Here is a 13895-nt window from a genome sequence, read left to right on the forward strand (position 1 = left end):
ACCGACCGGTATTTGGTCTCCTACATCTGGCCCATAGTTGGGAAGAACAGCAATAGATCCATTGGATCTCCAATAATCGAGATTTTTATTTTTTATTTGACCTGTGTTAAAATGGCACTTACCTTTAATCTGGGGACATTGGAGGTGGCGCCTCCGCCGCTCTCTGGAGCTAAGAAGGAGTCTGCAGGGCCAAATCCTAGGGAGAGTAGAAGAAAGAATCCTATTAGATCTTTACTGACTTTTCAAAGAATTTGAGCCTGTATGATGAATGGAGAACAATAAAACAGTTACTCAGAAAGCCGTGTAATTGACCTGGGTTACTGTATTTAAACAAACAAAACAGAGACCGAGAAATTTATATGCAGAGTCCCTCAGCCTCACCCTTTTCAACATGTACAAGACTCTACTCGCCAACATCACTGTCTTTTCCAACAGCGATCACACACAAGTCATCTTTTCCCTGACAGACAAAACAACCACAGCCAGAACTAACTTCTCAAACTGCATGACCATGAAAGCAGACTGGATGCAAACCAACTGCCTGCAGCTCAACTCTGACAAGACAGAAGTACTGGTCTTTGACATCAAGACCTCCCCAATGGACTCCACCTGGTGGCCATCGAAGATAGGACCAAACCCTGCACCCACAGGCCACGCAAGTAATCTAGGATCACCCTATTCAGCATGGCGGCTCAAGTCAGCGCAGTGTGCACCTAATGCTTCCACTGCCTACTCATGTTGCGAAAAAATCCTCAAATGGATGCCTCAGAACACATGGGGCAGTATTACAATAAGTGCCCTGGGGGCGCAACGGGCGTTTGCGCCCCCTTTGCGCGACCCTGGGGCAATTTGGTATCATAGAAGGTGGTGCAGACGCTTGTGTGTTCCCTTCTATAATACCGATAGAGCTGGCACACATAAAGCGTCAGCGCTACCTTCAGAGGGTGTTTCCTCATTTGCATAGTAGCTTGCCCTATGCAAATGAGAGAATTCCTTTGACTCTGCGCTTGCGGCGTATTACAGAAGCACGCGCAGAGTCAAAGGAGCCCTCAGGAGGTGCACTGAGAGTGCGCCATTTTAAAGGTGGCCACTGTCAGTGCGCCTCTTGACAGCAGCCCTCTGCAGTGGCTAGAGGGGGTCCCATTGACCCCCCAGACATCCCCCTGCAGGCGGGTGCTGTCACTGACTGCACCCGCCTGCAAGGGGAGCTCTATTCCTGTGTAAAAGTGCAGGCGGGTGCCACCTGCACTGTGAAAACATGGAGCAGCTGCTCCGTGTTCACACATGAATGCGCTGTCACAGGAGAGGAGTGAAGGGGAGAGGCTGCACAGGAGAGGAGGGAAGGGTCGAGTCTGAACGGGAGAGGTGGGAGGGGAGAGGAGGGAGGGGAGAGGCCGCACAGGAGAGGAGGGAGGGGAGAGGCTGCACAGGAGAGGTGGGAAGGGAGAGGCTGCACGGGAGAGGTGGGAGGGGAGAGGAGGGAGGGGAGAGGCCGCACAGGAGAGGAGGGAGGGGAGAGGCTGCACAGGAGAGGTGGGAGGGGAGAGGAGGGAGGGGAGAGGCCGCACAGGAGAGGAGGGAGGGGAGAGGCTGCACAGGAGAGGTGGGAAGGGAGAGGCTGCACGGGAGAGGTGGGAGGGGAGAGGCTGCACAGGAGAGGAGGGAGGGGAGAGGCCGTACAGGAGAGGTGGGAAGGGGAGAGGCTGCACGGGAGAGGTGGGAAGGGTCGAGGCTGCACAGGAGAGGTGGGAGGGGAGAGGCTGCACGGGAGGTAGAGGCTGCACAGGAGAGGTGGGAAGGGGAGAGGCTGCACAGGAGAGGTGGGAAGGGTCGAGGCTGCACAGGAGAGGGGGGAGGGGAGAGGCTGCACAGGAGAGGAGGGAGGGGAGAGGCTGCACAGGAGAGGTGGGAGGGGAGAGGCTGCACAGGAGAGGAGGGAGGGGAGAGGCTGCACAGGAGAGGTGGGAGGGGAGAGGCTGCACAGGAGAGGTGGGAGGGGAGAGGCTGCACAGGAGAGGAGGGAGGGGAGAGGCTGCACAGGAGAGGTGGGAGGGGAGAGGCCGTACAGGAGAGGTGGGAAGAGGAGAGGCTGCACAGGAGAGGTGGGAAGAGGAGAGGCTGCACAGGAGAGGTGGGAGGGGAGATGCCGCACAGGAGAGGTGGGTGGGGAGAGGCCGCACAGGAGAGGTGGGAAGAGGAGAGGCTGCACAGGAGAGGTGGGAAGAGGAGAGGCTGCACAGGAGAGGTGGGAGGGGAGAGGCCACACAGGAGAGGTGGGAGGGGAGAGGCCGCACAGGAGAGGTTAGAGGGGGAGAGGCCGCACAGGAGAGGTGGGAGGGGAGATGCCGCACAGGAGAGGTGGGAGGGGAGAGGTGGGAGATGAGATGTGAAGGGGCTGCAGGCGGGGTTGGGTCATGGCTTGAAGTGGGGAGTTGAGGTTGTCAAGAAGCGGGGAGCGGAGGGTGGACGGGAAGACTCCTACCTGCAAAGACACCTGCTCAGAGCCCTCTCTCCTTCAGCCTGGGACGGTGAAGATGACAATCTGAGGCGGGGGTGATGTTCGAGGTCAGAGGGTGAAGGTCACCGCACAGACAGAGGATCCTTCCACCCCTAAAGCTGCGTGAGCCGAGGAAGAGGCCGGAATCGACTGCATTCACTGCTGGTGCTGTCTCTGCCCTCGCTGACCTGGAAGAGAAAATCACAGGCCTGAGTGTAACTAAAAGAGAAAATAGACTAAACGTAGTCCACTAATGCCATTAACATCAGCGTGAGCGCAGAAGTGTTTCTCAGTTCCTGTTTAAAACTCTTACTTTTTAATACATACTTCTGAATGCAAAGATATGATCTGACATATGAAGTTGAAACTCTTCTACGTGTTAAAGAAATACACTTATTTGGATTTTGAAGATACTATATTCTTAGAAGCTTCAGAATCATTACACAGATGCAGTAGGGTAAGTAGACTTTATTTCCAAAGTTACAACCTGCGGAGGTCACAACACCTCATCCCCGGCCTGCTGTAAAGCCTGCCTGTTCTGGAACTTTGGACTCACGAGTGGAACATGCAACGCACTAAGCACAGTGCTCCATAATCCAGACATGAGACCAAAGCTCATTACAACACATATCATATTCTAACACGTTATTTGTTGCATGGTTTTGATGGAGCAAGGTTTCACATATATCCAAACTTGCTTGCTTGTACTCAGCTCTCTCTAAATAACCTGTAATATATTAACCAACAATATTTGCACAACAACATTTCTAGTATTTAGGGGAAATTTGCATATGTGCTTTTACTAACAGTAACTCAATTGCATTAAAATGGCCGCCGCAACAGGGGAAACCTTCTGCGCATGCGCCTGTCACATCTACGTGGCATGACATACTTCTATGCTTGGTGGGAATTCTTTGCTTCTGCGCACTAGTGACAAAATGGCCGCTTTAAATTTCACATGCTAACGCTATGCTGCTGCTTGTACTAAAACTTGTTTGTTCTGCCTAATCAATAATGCACAAGTTAAAATAAAGTAATGGGGTTAGAGTAGAGATAGGGGGTATACAGTGTAATCATTTCTTTTTGTATTCTAATGTGTCTCTTTGACTTTGCTACTAGCTCGTATTTGGGCCTGAATATCCAGAGTGTGCCCATCTTTGTCAGCCCTGCGCAAGCGCATTACGTCTCCGAAAGTGCTGACGCATTGGCACTGTACTACAGCAAAGACTCTGCTTACCCACGATGTGCCTGGGATCCTGCTCTGCTGACCTCCAGAAAGGGAGCAAGAAGACTCAAATAAATACAATGTATATAAATTGTATGACAATATTGTTGGGCGGAATAAAATCATGGGAAAATAATATTGTGGGTGGAGATTCAATCAATATGAATCAAATTGAAATGACCTCATCTTAGTATGGTGGGATGACCTCTCCTCGTCTTTCCAACCAATCACTGAAGGGGAACACATAGATTTGCAACATTTAGGGGTGGTATATTGTCCTCGAAATGGTATATCTAAGGTAGGTTTAGAAGGAGAATTTGTCCGACTTGTCCGAATAGCTTACCTGTCACTGACCCAACGACGGCTATAGGAGATCGAGAACAGAGGTGCTGGCAAAGCACTCTGTCTGAAAATTTGAGGTTATCGATTACCCAATCGAGGTACTAAATTGACTTATCCAGAGCGAGAGGGGGGTGTGAAGCTGGCGTTGCAATTTAGTAGAGGTCACCTGTCCTTAACTGCACCTGTCTGGCCCCGTGGGTGCCTGATTTGTCGGGTGCCTGGTCCTGATATTTGCCCAGCCCATGACCAGGATTGGTCATCGCATCATTCTAGGTAAATATAATCCGTGTGGGATGTCTTTGTGCTATTTCCCTTTCTCACCCTACCCAGGTACCAATCTCTTAAGGTGTTACTGTGATTTCTTGCAAACTTTACCTTTTAATAATCATATTCTTGCTCATTAAATTCATGATTTCTGTAATTTGGTCAAAGACCCACTTAAAACTTGCATAGATAAACTTTTAAACCCCCCCCACCCGAGTCTGTGGTTATTTTAGGATATGATAAATGTTTAAGTAAATACCTGTTTTATTCTAACTCCTTTTGATCCACAGGACTTAGAGCCAAGGTGGCAAGGATTGGTTAGTCATGGTTTACAGGTATAGGTCCTCAAAGGACCTCAATTTACTGACAGGAGAATAAAAGAAATTAGTTAAGCAGGATTACTAGTTCAAAGGTGTGAATGTCCATGGGCCCAGGTGAGTATGTTAAAATTGAGCTAGTGATCCCGCGCGCTCTCTATCAGTTTACATGCTAAATATTTTCAAGGCTCGGCTCGTGCGCAGGGTCAAAGAGTCAGCGCCAACCCTTGCTTGGCACGACCTGTTGATTGGTTAGCTTGCGCACCTTTAATGAATGACTACTAGTGAAATTAGTCAATGACAACTCTGCCGTAGTCCGTTCACTTGTGTTTGGAGAGATGCCTGCCCGGGTGCACAGTGTCTGTGGTCACAACAGCAGTGGCCGACTATCCAGCCTTTGCCATGTCGATGGGCCTGAGTCTGAGAGACACAGAGAGTGAAGTATGCCTGCCATTCAACGCAACAAAGCCACCACCGGCTAACAGCCAGGAAGAGATGGCCTTACGGTGAAGCAGTTTTGTGACCCTGGACTGTGCCAGACCAGAACTCAGGCTGCCTGCAATCCGCACAGTGGAAACTGTAGAAGAAAATGGTGGCGAGAGGAAAACTGATATGATTGTGACACTTCAAATACAATTACTCGTTTCACAAGTCTAGAATCGTTAATTTCACGGTCTAATGATTTCAGAATTGAAACATTTCAATTCACAAGAAAATCATTCTTATTCATTTTTTTTACTTCAAAGAGTTTATTGGGGTTTGTAAACAGAACAAAAGAGACAATGATGTGATTGTTTAGCAAGGTAAATAATAAACAGATTACATACGCTGGATTAGGTGATAGTCAATGGGCTCTACAGAAACTGAAAAGTAACTCCTACAGAATGGAAAAGCAATATCCAGAGCACAACATCTAGGACACAAGGAAGGTAAAGTAAAGAAATTAAAGAGAGGTTCGTAGAGGGGATCACGGCAGGGGATATGACCCATTGCAGTTCAGAAACAGTAGACTAACCCACAACTTCTTCAGGGCTAAGAGGGCTGAAGGGCTGGGAGGGGATAATAGCTCTCCACCGGTTGTAATACTCGGACCTGAAGGTAGAAACCGGAAGTCACTTCAGGTTTCTACCTTCAGGTCCGAGGATTCTGTCGGCGTACTCGCTGCATCCATCTGACGTTCTACCAGTTCATTCATTGATGGTACTGACCACTACACTCTCTGATGCTCTTTTCTTTGGAGTCACTCACCCTCAGCCGGGACGGATGTACAACCGGTGGAGAGATATTATCCCCTCCCAGCCCACCTGCCCTCTTAGCCCTGAAGAAGTCGTGGGTCCATTACCCTGACGAAACACGTGTTGGCTGAGTATCTGATCGACATTAAACCAAGAACAAAACGCAGCTTTGGACTACTGTGATTGTTGTGTTTTTTACATATCTGTATTCCGGATTTTCAGTATTTGTTCTGCCTCTATTTTTCACGTGTGCACAGGCACCATGTATATGTCCACTTATAGTAGTGTACAAAGAAGAACACCACTATAGAGACATAAGCTTGCACTTATATGTCCTCACTTTTAATATAATGCACCTGGGCTCAGGAGTCCTTTCTTAGGGGGTGACTGGTGTATATTAGAAATAGTGCATGGGGCATGGCCAACCGCTGAGGATAATGGCCACCGAGCGCACCCGCTCCACCATAAATCTGGCCAGTAATCCGGCTTTTTTCTGGGCAATGATCCATAGATACGTAGCCCGGGTCATCATGGGTATCGATTGAGCCATGACACCGCCGATTCCTGCTGGCGGTGCCGGGGATCGGCTTGGTGTCGCATTTAGCCCTGCAGCGGAGGAGTTCGTGGTGGCGGAGGGGCGTGAGGGCCTCGAGTGCTGACTGCGCTGAAATAGCTGATTGTGGACCTCCTTGGTGGCCTGAATATTAGAGCCTGCCCGCCGTGTCCCGGGGTTGATGGGCGCCGGCTGGGGGCTCCTGGGTGCACTTGGAGTTGGTGGCTGTGCTTCTGTTGGGGCAGCGGTGCATTGCATAGCCCAGTGGCCGATCGGGCATAAGCCCCATCCGAAACTCTTGTTGTGCAGGTGCCCGCCCGGGGACCCCGTACTTGGATGGGGAGCTGGTTCAGAGCCCCCAGGGACACATCCGGGGCGGTTTGCTGCCTGAACAGGCGGGGCAGAGGGACCGCGAGGCCCTGCGGCCGATTGGGTCTCGGCCTCTCCCGTGTTGGTGGATTATTTTATTGTTTTCTTGGTGCATCCTGGGGCCAGGGAGGGTTGGGGGGGGGGTGGCCAGTGGCTCCTCGGCACCCCAGGGCACCTGTTTGATTACTGGGATGTGGCGTCACACAACTGCGGGCCGGGCCTCTTGTGTCGCATGTGCTGGCACCCACCCCATATATCCTTGGACCAGACTGCTGGAGCTGCACCTCCCTGTGATGCTGGAGATGTGGTTGGCCGCAGCGAGGACCCGCTGTACTTCCCGCGAGTGTTTGGATCAAGCGGTGGATTAATAATTGAGGCTGGCAGTGCCACCCCCTCTCTCCTCCCCCCCGACACCTGAGGATTGGCCCCCTGAGATCCCAGACATTATTCGGCCCGGCCCTGCAGCTGTCATGGCTGGTTCTCCCCCTGGAATTGGGTGGTGGGGGGGCTCGGCATCATAATCTGCCCCCCCTCCTTTTGACTCCTCACCACTTACTCCTGCCACAAATAAATGTAAGCTCAGTGTCATACCTTTGCATAGACTACCAGCTGCACAGGAGCCCGCCGGACAAGTGCTGCTTTAACTACGTGTTTACCTGATTGGCAAAGTGGAAGTGACTGGTCCTTCCTATCTGGGTCTGGGCTCGTGTCCCTTGGCCATTCATTGAATGAACTGGGCCTGTCGGGCTGTTTAGACCTTGTGTGGTGCATGTTTAATTTCTGTGAGATCTGGCCCGTGTCCTGCGTGCTGGGGGTCACCTCTGGCATTGTCCCCTCTAGCCGTGAGTAGTTCTCCCCCTATGGTGCTGCCTGCATTGTCCCAGCCAGGAGGTGCTGTTCATTGGGGACATTGGTGAGTTGATCTGCTCCCACACTCTCCATCCTAAGTGATACCTGCGCTCACCTGTGGGCTCCCTGTTTGTCCTTGCATTTGTCTGGTGGTCACCGCCATGGTTGGATGTAATTCCAAGGCCGCGCAGGCAAAGTTGGTGAAATATGCCTGGGACAAGGGCTCTGGCGAGGTCGAGAAGGGGGGCGACGCTCCGTCTGATAGGCAACAACTTGAGGAGGGGGGCAAAGGAAACGACGCTACAGGATATCCTAACTGCCATTACCACGGTTCGCACTTCCTTGGAGTCACAGATCGACTATCTTCGGAGGTGTCCCTTATACGCACGGACATGTGCTCCATGAACACTAGACTACAGGACATGGAAGACAAGTCAAGCTCGCTGGTCACTGACACTTCTGACTTACAGCGGAGGGTGGTAGATCTTCAGACTCTCACTACGAAGTTGGAGGCGCGGCTGGACGAATATGAAGGGCGCTCCCGGTGCAATAATGTTCGCATACTGGGGGTCCCAGAGAAAGTGGAGGAGCCAGCAGCAGACTTTTTAGTCGATGACCTGGTGAGCAATCACCTGAAACCAACAAGTCTGTCCAACCTTTTTTCCTTGGAGCGGGCGCACCATGTGCCAGGTGGCAGACCGAGACTGGGGGTCCCAACCTCGGCCCATCATTACTAGGATTTTTACCTACAGGGGCAGGGACTTTATCCTCCAGGCTGCCCGAGTCTCATCCCCACTGGCATTCCAGAATAGTATGATAACTTTTTTCCGGTGTTTACCCTCAAGGTACAGCAACAACTGCAGTTCCTGGGATGTTAAATGTTCTCTCCGAGACAAAAACGTGAAATAGGCCATGTTATTCCCAGCCGAGTTAAGGGGGAATCGGAGGGGAGGGCCTGGTTTTTCACTACCCCTGAGAGGCTTAGGACTGGCTGGTGCTCAGTGGGGTGGGTGAACACTAATCGCATTCAAAAGCCAATAAGGAGGGTGCCCAGAGTGGCACTGATGGCGTGCCCCATCGAGCAGTGCTGGATAATTTGGTCTGTACTCAAACCCCTTTTTGCGTGCTGGCTCCTCCTCGGTGGCCTGTTTGTCCGGGGTGGCTGCGTCCTCCCACTTGAAGTGGCTTAAGCTGCAAGAAAAGGGGTGTGCGACTGTTTGGTATACTGGACTTCCGTCAATCAATCCTTTACATGATGCAACTGGGCCCACAGCTTCTTTACATACTATTGTTTTATCGTTGTCTTTCATACGTGGGGCGGGTGCCATGTAGGAACTGGGGTCACCAGTTCCCCGGGGGTAGCCTGGCACGAGCAGGTAGGCACCTGAAAGCTTAGGTGTTAAGTGACTACACAGCACACGCATCCACTGAGACAATAAATGCACGCACAATGAGTGAGTCCACACCAGTGTGTTTTGATTAAAACGATAAACTTTTATCTAAGATCAAGGTTCAGGAGTGGAAAATCACAGAATCAATTCTCATCAAAGCATTTCATTAGAGGGGAGTAAAGGGAGCAATTCAAGAATCAGAATAACATATCTCAACGATCATTGCATTAGGGGAAGAAAGAGAGCCTTTCATTAAAAGATTAAACATTTCATCATGTCAGGAATCAGCATGTTAATAACCAGGAGTAAAACATTTCCTGAGGTAAAGATAAACATTACATCCAGTAGGAATAAAACCTTTCATCTGGCAAGAGTCAACATTTCCTCACATAAGAATAAACATTCCTGCCATCAGAATATTATTAAGCCCGAGCATAACCTTTCATGGGGCTGGGGTAAACCATTCAATCGTTAGAAGTCATAGGGCTCCACACTTCCTCAGACCAGGGTAATGAGCTCCTTAGTCAAGAGGAGCATTTCATCAAGACTAACCACTTCATTACAGAACTGTAGGCATTTCAATCCCCAGGTCAGTAGGTCAGAATCAACATTTCGGTACCTAAATGTAAATGTATGTGTCCTGTAAAGCGCACTGCTGCCCTGAGGCATTGTGGCGCTGTAGACCGCTGGGGAACCCGTCCTGCTATCCCTGTGAGATGGTCCCTACTGGGTATCTCCAAGGTGAAACCAGGCATCCCCGGCGCTGAAGGGGCCGTTGTAGAGATAAGGCAAGCTAATGCCCAGAGTTGCCGAGTGTGATCCCTGGTTAGAGTAGGCACCGAGGCGAGAATTATCGAGTCCGCTGACCCTGGTCCACGACCCTGCCGCGTCGGGAATTGAACCCTGGTCGCGGGCCGTTCTCTGCTTCCGGGTCTGCTGCCTCTAACCAGTGAGTCACACCACTCCACCTACACTACACTAAGCAGGCGCAACATTTCTGCGCCCAAGAGTAACCCTGCTGGTAGGTAGAAGTTAGAACACTGGGGCAGGAAGAACAGTCAGTTCAGCATCGGCAGACCATCCCATAAGCATGGGGAAAATACTAACTGGGCTATATTAGCCAGGCATCTCATAAGAGCCCCTAATCAGGGTAGAATAAGAACCTCATTATTCTAGAATAAGCCATGTATCGGGGATAAACACTACATGGCGTAACTGAAGGCATTCAGGAAATGCAGCATCAACATTTCATTGACCAAGAGTAAACCGCTTATTAGACCAGCATAAAACTTCCTTAGTCCGGAAACAAACATTTCATCAGGCAAGAATGACCACCATTCCTGGGGCAAGAACAACTTTTTCCTAATCAGGGCCTGGCATTAGCCTGTAAGGAACTATCCCCCATCCAGGGGTCAACTTTTTATGAAGGCGGAAATAAACAGTGCCTGCAGTAACATGGGCATCTCATTAATACATGTGGCCTGTCACAATACCCAGTTCATTAGATAGTTGAACGCTGCATTGCTTAGCAATAAACATTTCGGGGAGGGGCTAAGGCCCTCGGGAACACTGCGTTAGGCAAGAACATATAACACTTCCTAGCTGCAGGGATCAGTAGGTCATTAAATGAGGATAATCAGTTCATTTCTCCGCCCTCAACATGCATTAGGCACTAATAAACGAGGCATCAAGCAAAGATGAGCACCTCAGTGGGCAGGGATAACCCACGCACCTGGCTAAAATGAGCATTTCATTTAATCCAAAACAACCCATGCATCAGGCTAAGGGTGAAACATCTCAACAGGCCACATCTCATTAGGCGGGAGGAAACATTTCACTAGAAATCAGGCACATTTCTCGAGGCAATAACTCACTAACTCCTTAGGTCAGGAGTAAACATTTCAGCAAGCACGGGTACCCACGTCCTTAATCAGTGCCTGGCAGTAGCTGGTATCAAACTGTTCCCCAGCTGGGGGTTAACTCCTCCAAGTCCAGGCCCCCGAATGCTCTGACAGGGCTCTGGCCTAGCTCAAGATTCCCTCTTTGGTGTACTAGGGCCAACGGGGCCTGACAACAATCTCCAGCAGGGGGGGTGGGCGGCCTCGGGCCTATTGCTGCCCCCCTCCTCCCCTCCCTCAGGTTACCTTCAGGCTTCGGCTCCTCGGGGAGCCCTTGCGGCGCTGTCCGAGAAGGGGGGTAGCTCTCACTCTCCCCTGAGCCCCTCCACTATGTCCCGCGCTGCAATGGAACCGGTCCCGGCTCCTCCGGCCTCGGGACCGGTCGGGGACACAGCGCGGGCAGCAGCAGAAGCCGGATGGGCCCGGCCTCTCTCTAGGCCTTGGTCGGCCCAAGAAGCAATCACTGGAGGATGAGGGGAGGCGCGCCCGCCTATGGCAGCGCGGCCAGAGGGGGCGTCACGGCCTCTCCTCCAATCGCTGGGCAAGGTAGGCAGGGCGCGCCCGATGACGCGGCGCCCCCGTCACGTGGTGCCGGAGCTCGTGGTCTCAGGCCTAGTGCGGCCTGACAGGATTTCGTGGCGGCCTCCTCAGGCTCCGGGGGCCGCCGCAGGGATTCGTCACTCTGGGGCTGGGCCGCGGCGGTGATTTCGCACTCACTGAGGAAGCGCCGGTGAGTCGACCAGGCTGCAGTGCTCGCCGGGGCACACACGTGGCGACAAGCGGCGCTTAGCACTTCTAGCCCCTCGGGGGTCACAGCGCTCAACGGGGCAAAAGTGCTTCAGGCAGTCCAGCGCTAGCAGGGCAGGAATAGCGCCCAGGAGCTTCATGGTGCTTCAAGGGCAGCTACAGCAGTTCTGGCCAGTCTAGCGCTCAGAGAACAGGTACAGCACTTTCAAGGGCACCACTATTCTGGCAGTTCAGATGATGCAGGTCAGGCCACACGACAGTGGCAGATCAGCAAAGGGGACCCAGGTGGCGTCAGGAAGCGCAGGGGGTGACACAGCGCCAATACCTGGTTGATCCCCAAGTAGTCTGGTGGTCTCTAGGTTTCTTCTTGGAGCTAGATAGGTTTGACGCCCTTGTGGATAGCAGTTTCTTGTTTCTTGTTTCTTGAAGGGGGGTTGAGTTGGGGGCTGCTGACAGGCTTCCTCAGCAGGTCACTGTAGATGGTCCCTGGGTTCCCCTCCCGCCGGGCCAGATCAGTGGGCTAGTCCAGGGTTCCTCACTCAACTTAGAAGGCAGCACCTAAGCCCTGTCACTCCCAGTGGCATAGGTCCCTGACTAGGCCCTACCGCCTAAATCTCCTGCGTGGGTCCCCCAGGTCAGTGATGCCCCAACTGACTGGAAAGTTTCCCTCCCTTTCTTTTTATAGGCCCAGGTCAGGTGACCACCCTCTAAGGCGGCAAAACTAGGCTCCGCCCCTATTCTAGAAGGTGCCAGGAGCTTCCCTACTCTAACTGTGGGCAGACAAGGCAGACTGGAATGGCAACAATGTTTGGAGTCCCTGCCAGCTCCTGGCAACTAGAATGCGCCCAACGAATGGGCTCAACTTGCTATCCTGGAATGTGAACGGGTTGGGGGATAAAATCAAGCGGGGCATTGTGCTCCAATTCCTGAAGCTATTATTTAAAACAACAGTGGTCCCTAAGAGAGAATGAGCAGAAAGCAATGAATACAGACCCAATCAGTGATGTATTGGTTGGACTTGTCCAGCCGGACAGTGGTTCAATGTTTAATTAGTCAACAATTCTTTAGGTAATGTGCAGACAAGGATACTGAAAGTGGGACACAAGCCTGCGTCCTACTATAGAAACATAGAGACATACAGTTGGGGAAACATTAAGGGGAGGCTCAGGCTATGCTCACGGCTTGTTTCCAAGACAAATCATCAATAGACAAACAAATCGCAAGGAACAACTCTACATAGGAGATAATAACATCACAGTGTATGTATGAGACGTTTTGTGGTGTTTCCCCAACTGTATGGCTCTATGTTTCTATAGTAGGACGCAGGCTTGTGTCCCACTTTCAGTATCCTTGTCCGCACATTACCTAAAGAATTGTTGGCTAATTAAACATTGAACCACTGTCAGGCTGGACAAGTTCAACCAATACAGCACTGATTGGGTCTGTATTCATTGATTTCTGCTCATTCTCTCTTAGGGACCACTGTTGTGTTAAATAATTGATTCCCAAGGTCCCTAGTTGACTTTAATTGGGTCACCATTGTTGTTTAAAAGAAACCTATTCCTGAAGCATCACTCCCCTGATGTTGTCTTGTTGCAGGAAACTCACCTGTTAGGAAACGCCTGCAAAGCTATGTCCAGATGGGGATTCAAATTGGTGGCGCATCCTGCTTTTGGGTCTGGCTCCGGGGCCTGGGAATACTGCTACGGAAATCATTCCCCATGATGATGGACCTTGTCCGCACAGATAGCTTGGGTAGATTTGGGCCCATTTCTGGGACCTGGAAGGGGGCTATCCTAAATCTTCTTTCAGTCTACGTACCGCTGGGCCTACGCGCCCAGGCTTTTGTGGACCTGGGAAGTCTTCTCCTGGGGCTGCCGGAGGGTCGAGTATTAATTGGTGGAGATTTTAACTCAATTGTCTCCAGCTCCCTTGTTCGCTGGCCCCAGAGGGCTTTGCCCCCCTCCTGAACGCAGATTCACGTTTTTTGGGGAGCACTGCACCTTTGAAGGAAACTGCAGCCTGTTGAACAACAGTATACATTTTATTTTGATTGCATTATGTCCTGGATAAATAATGTCCTGTCCTTACCCCACCAAATAGACAGTGTCAAGGAAATCCAACACTTGGCTAGGGGCATTTCAAACCACTATCCAATTTTGTGTCGCCTTGAGGTGGGGGAACCAACTATTGGCCGCAGAGCACCAA

At 51.3% G+C, this 13895-nt stretch overlaps 1 protein-coding gene across 1 annotated transcript in view; it reads right to left on the reverse strand.

Annotated features, from left to right (window-relative positions):
- LOC144773701 (uncharacterized) overlaps positions 1-13895 on the reverse strand; it is a 200059-nt gene that overhangs the window by 48926 nt on the left and 137238 nt on the right. The window contains 1 exon segment of the mRNA XM_078658846.1: positions 123-196. Coding sequence (XP_078514972.1) covers positions 123-196 — 74 coding nt within the window.

The sequence above is a fragment of the Lissotriton helveticus genome, chromosome 8, assembly GCF_964261635.1.
Source record: "Lissotriton helveticus chromosome 8, aLisHel1.1, whole genome shotgun sequence".
Lineage (NCBI taxonomy): Eukaryota > Metazoa > Chordata > Amphibia > Caudata > Salamandridae > Lissotriton > Lissotriton helveticus.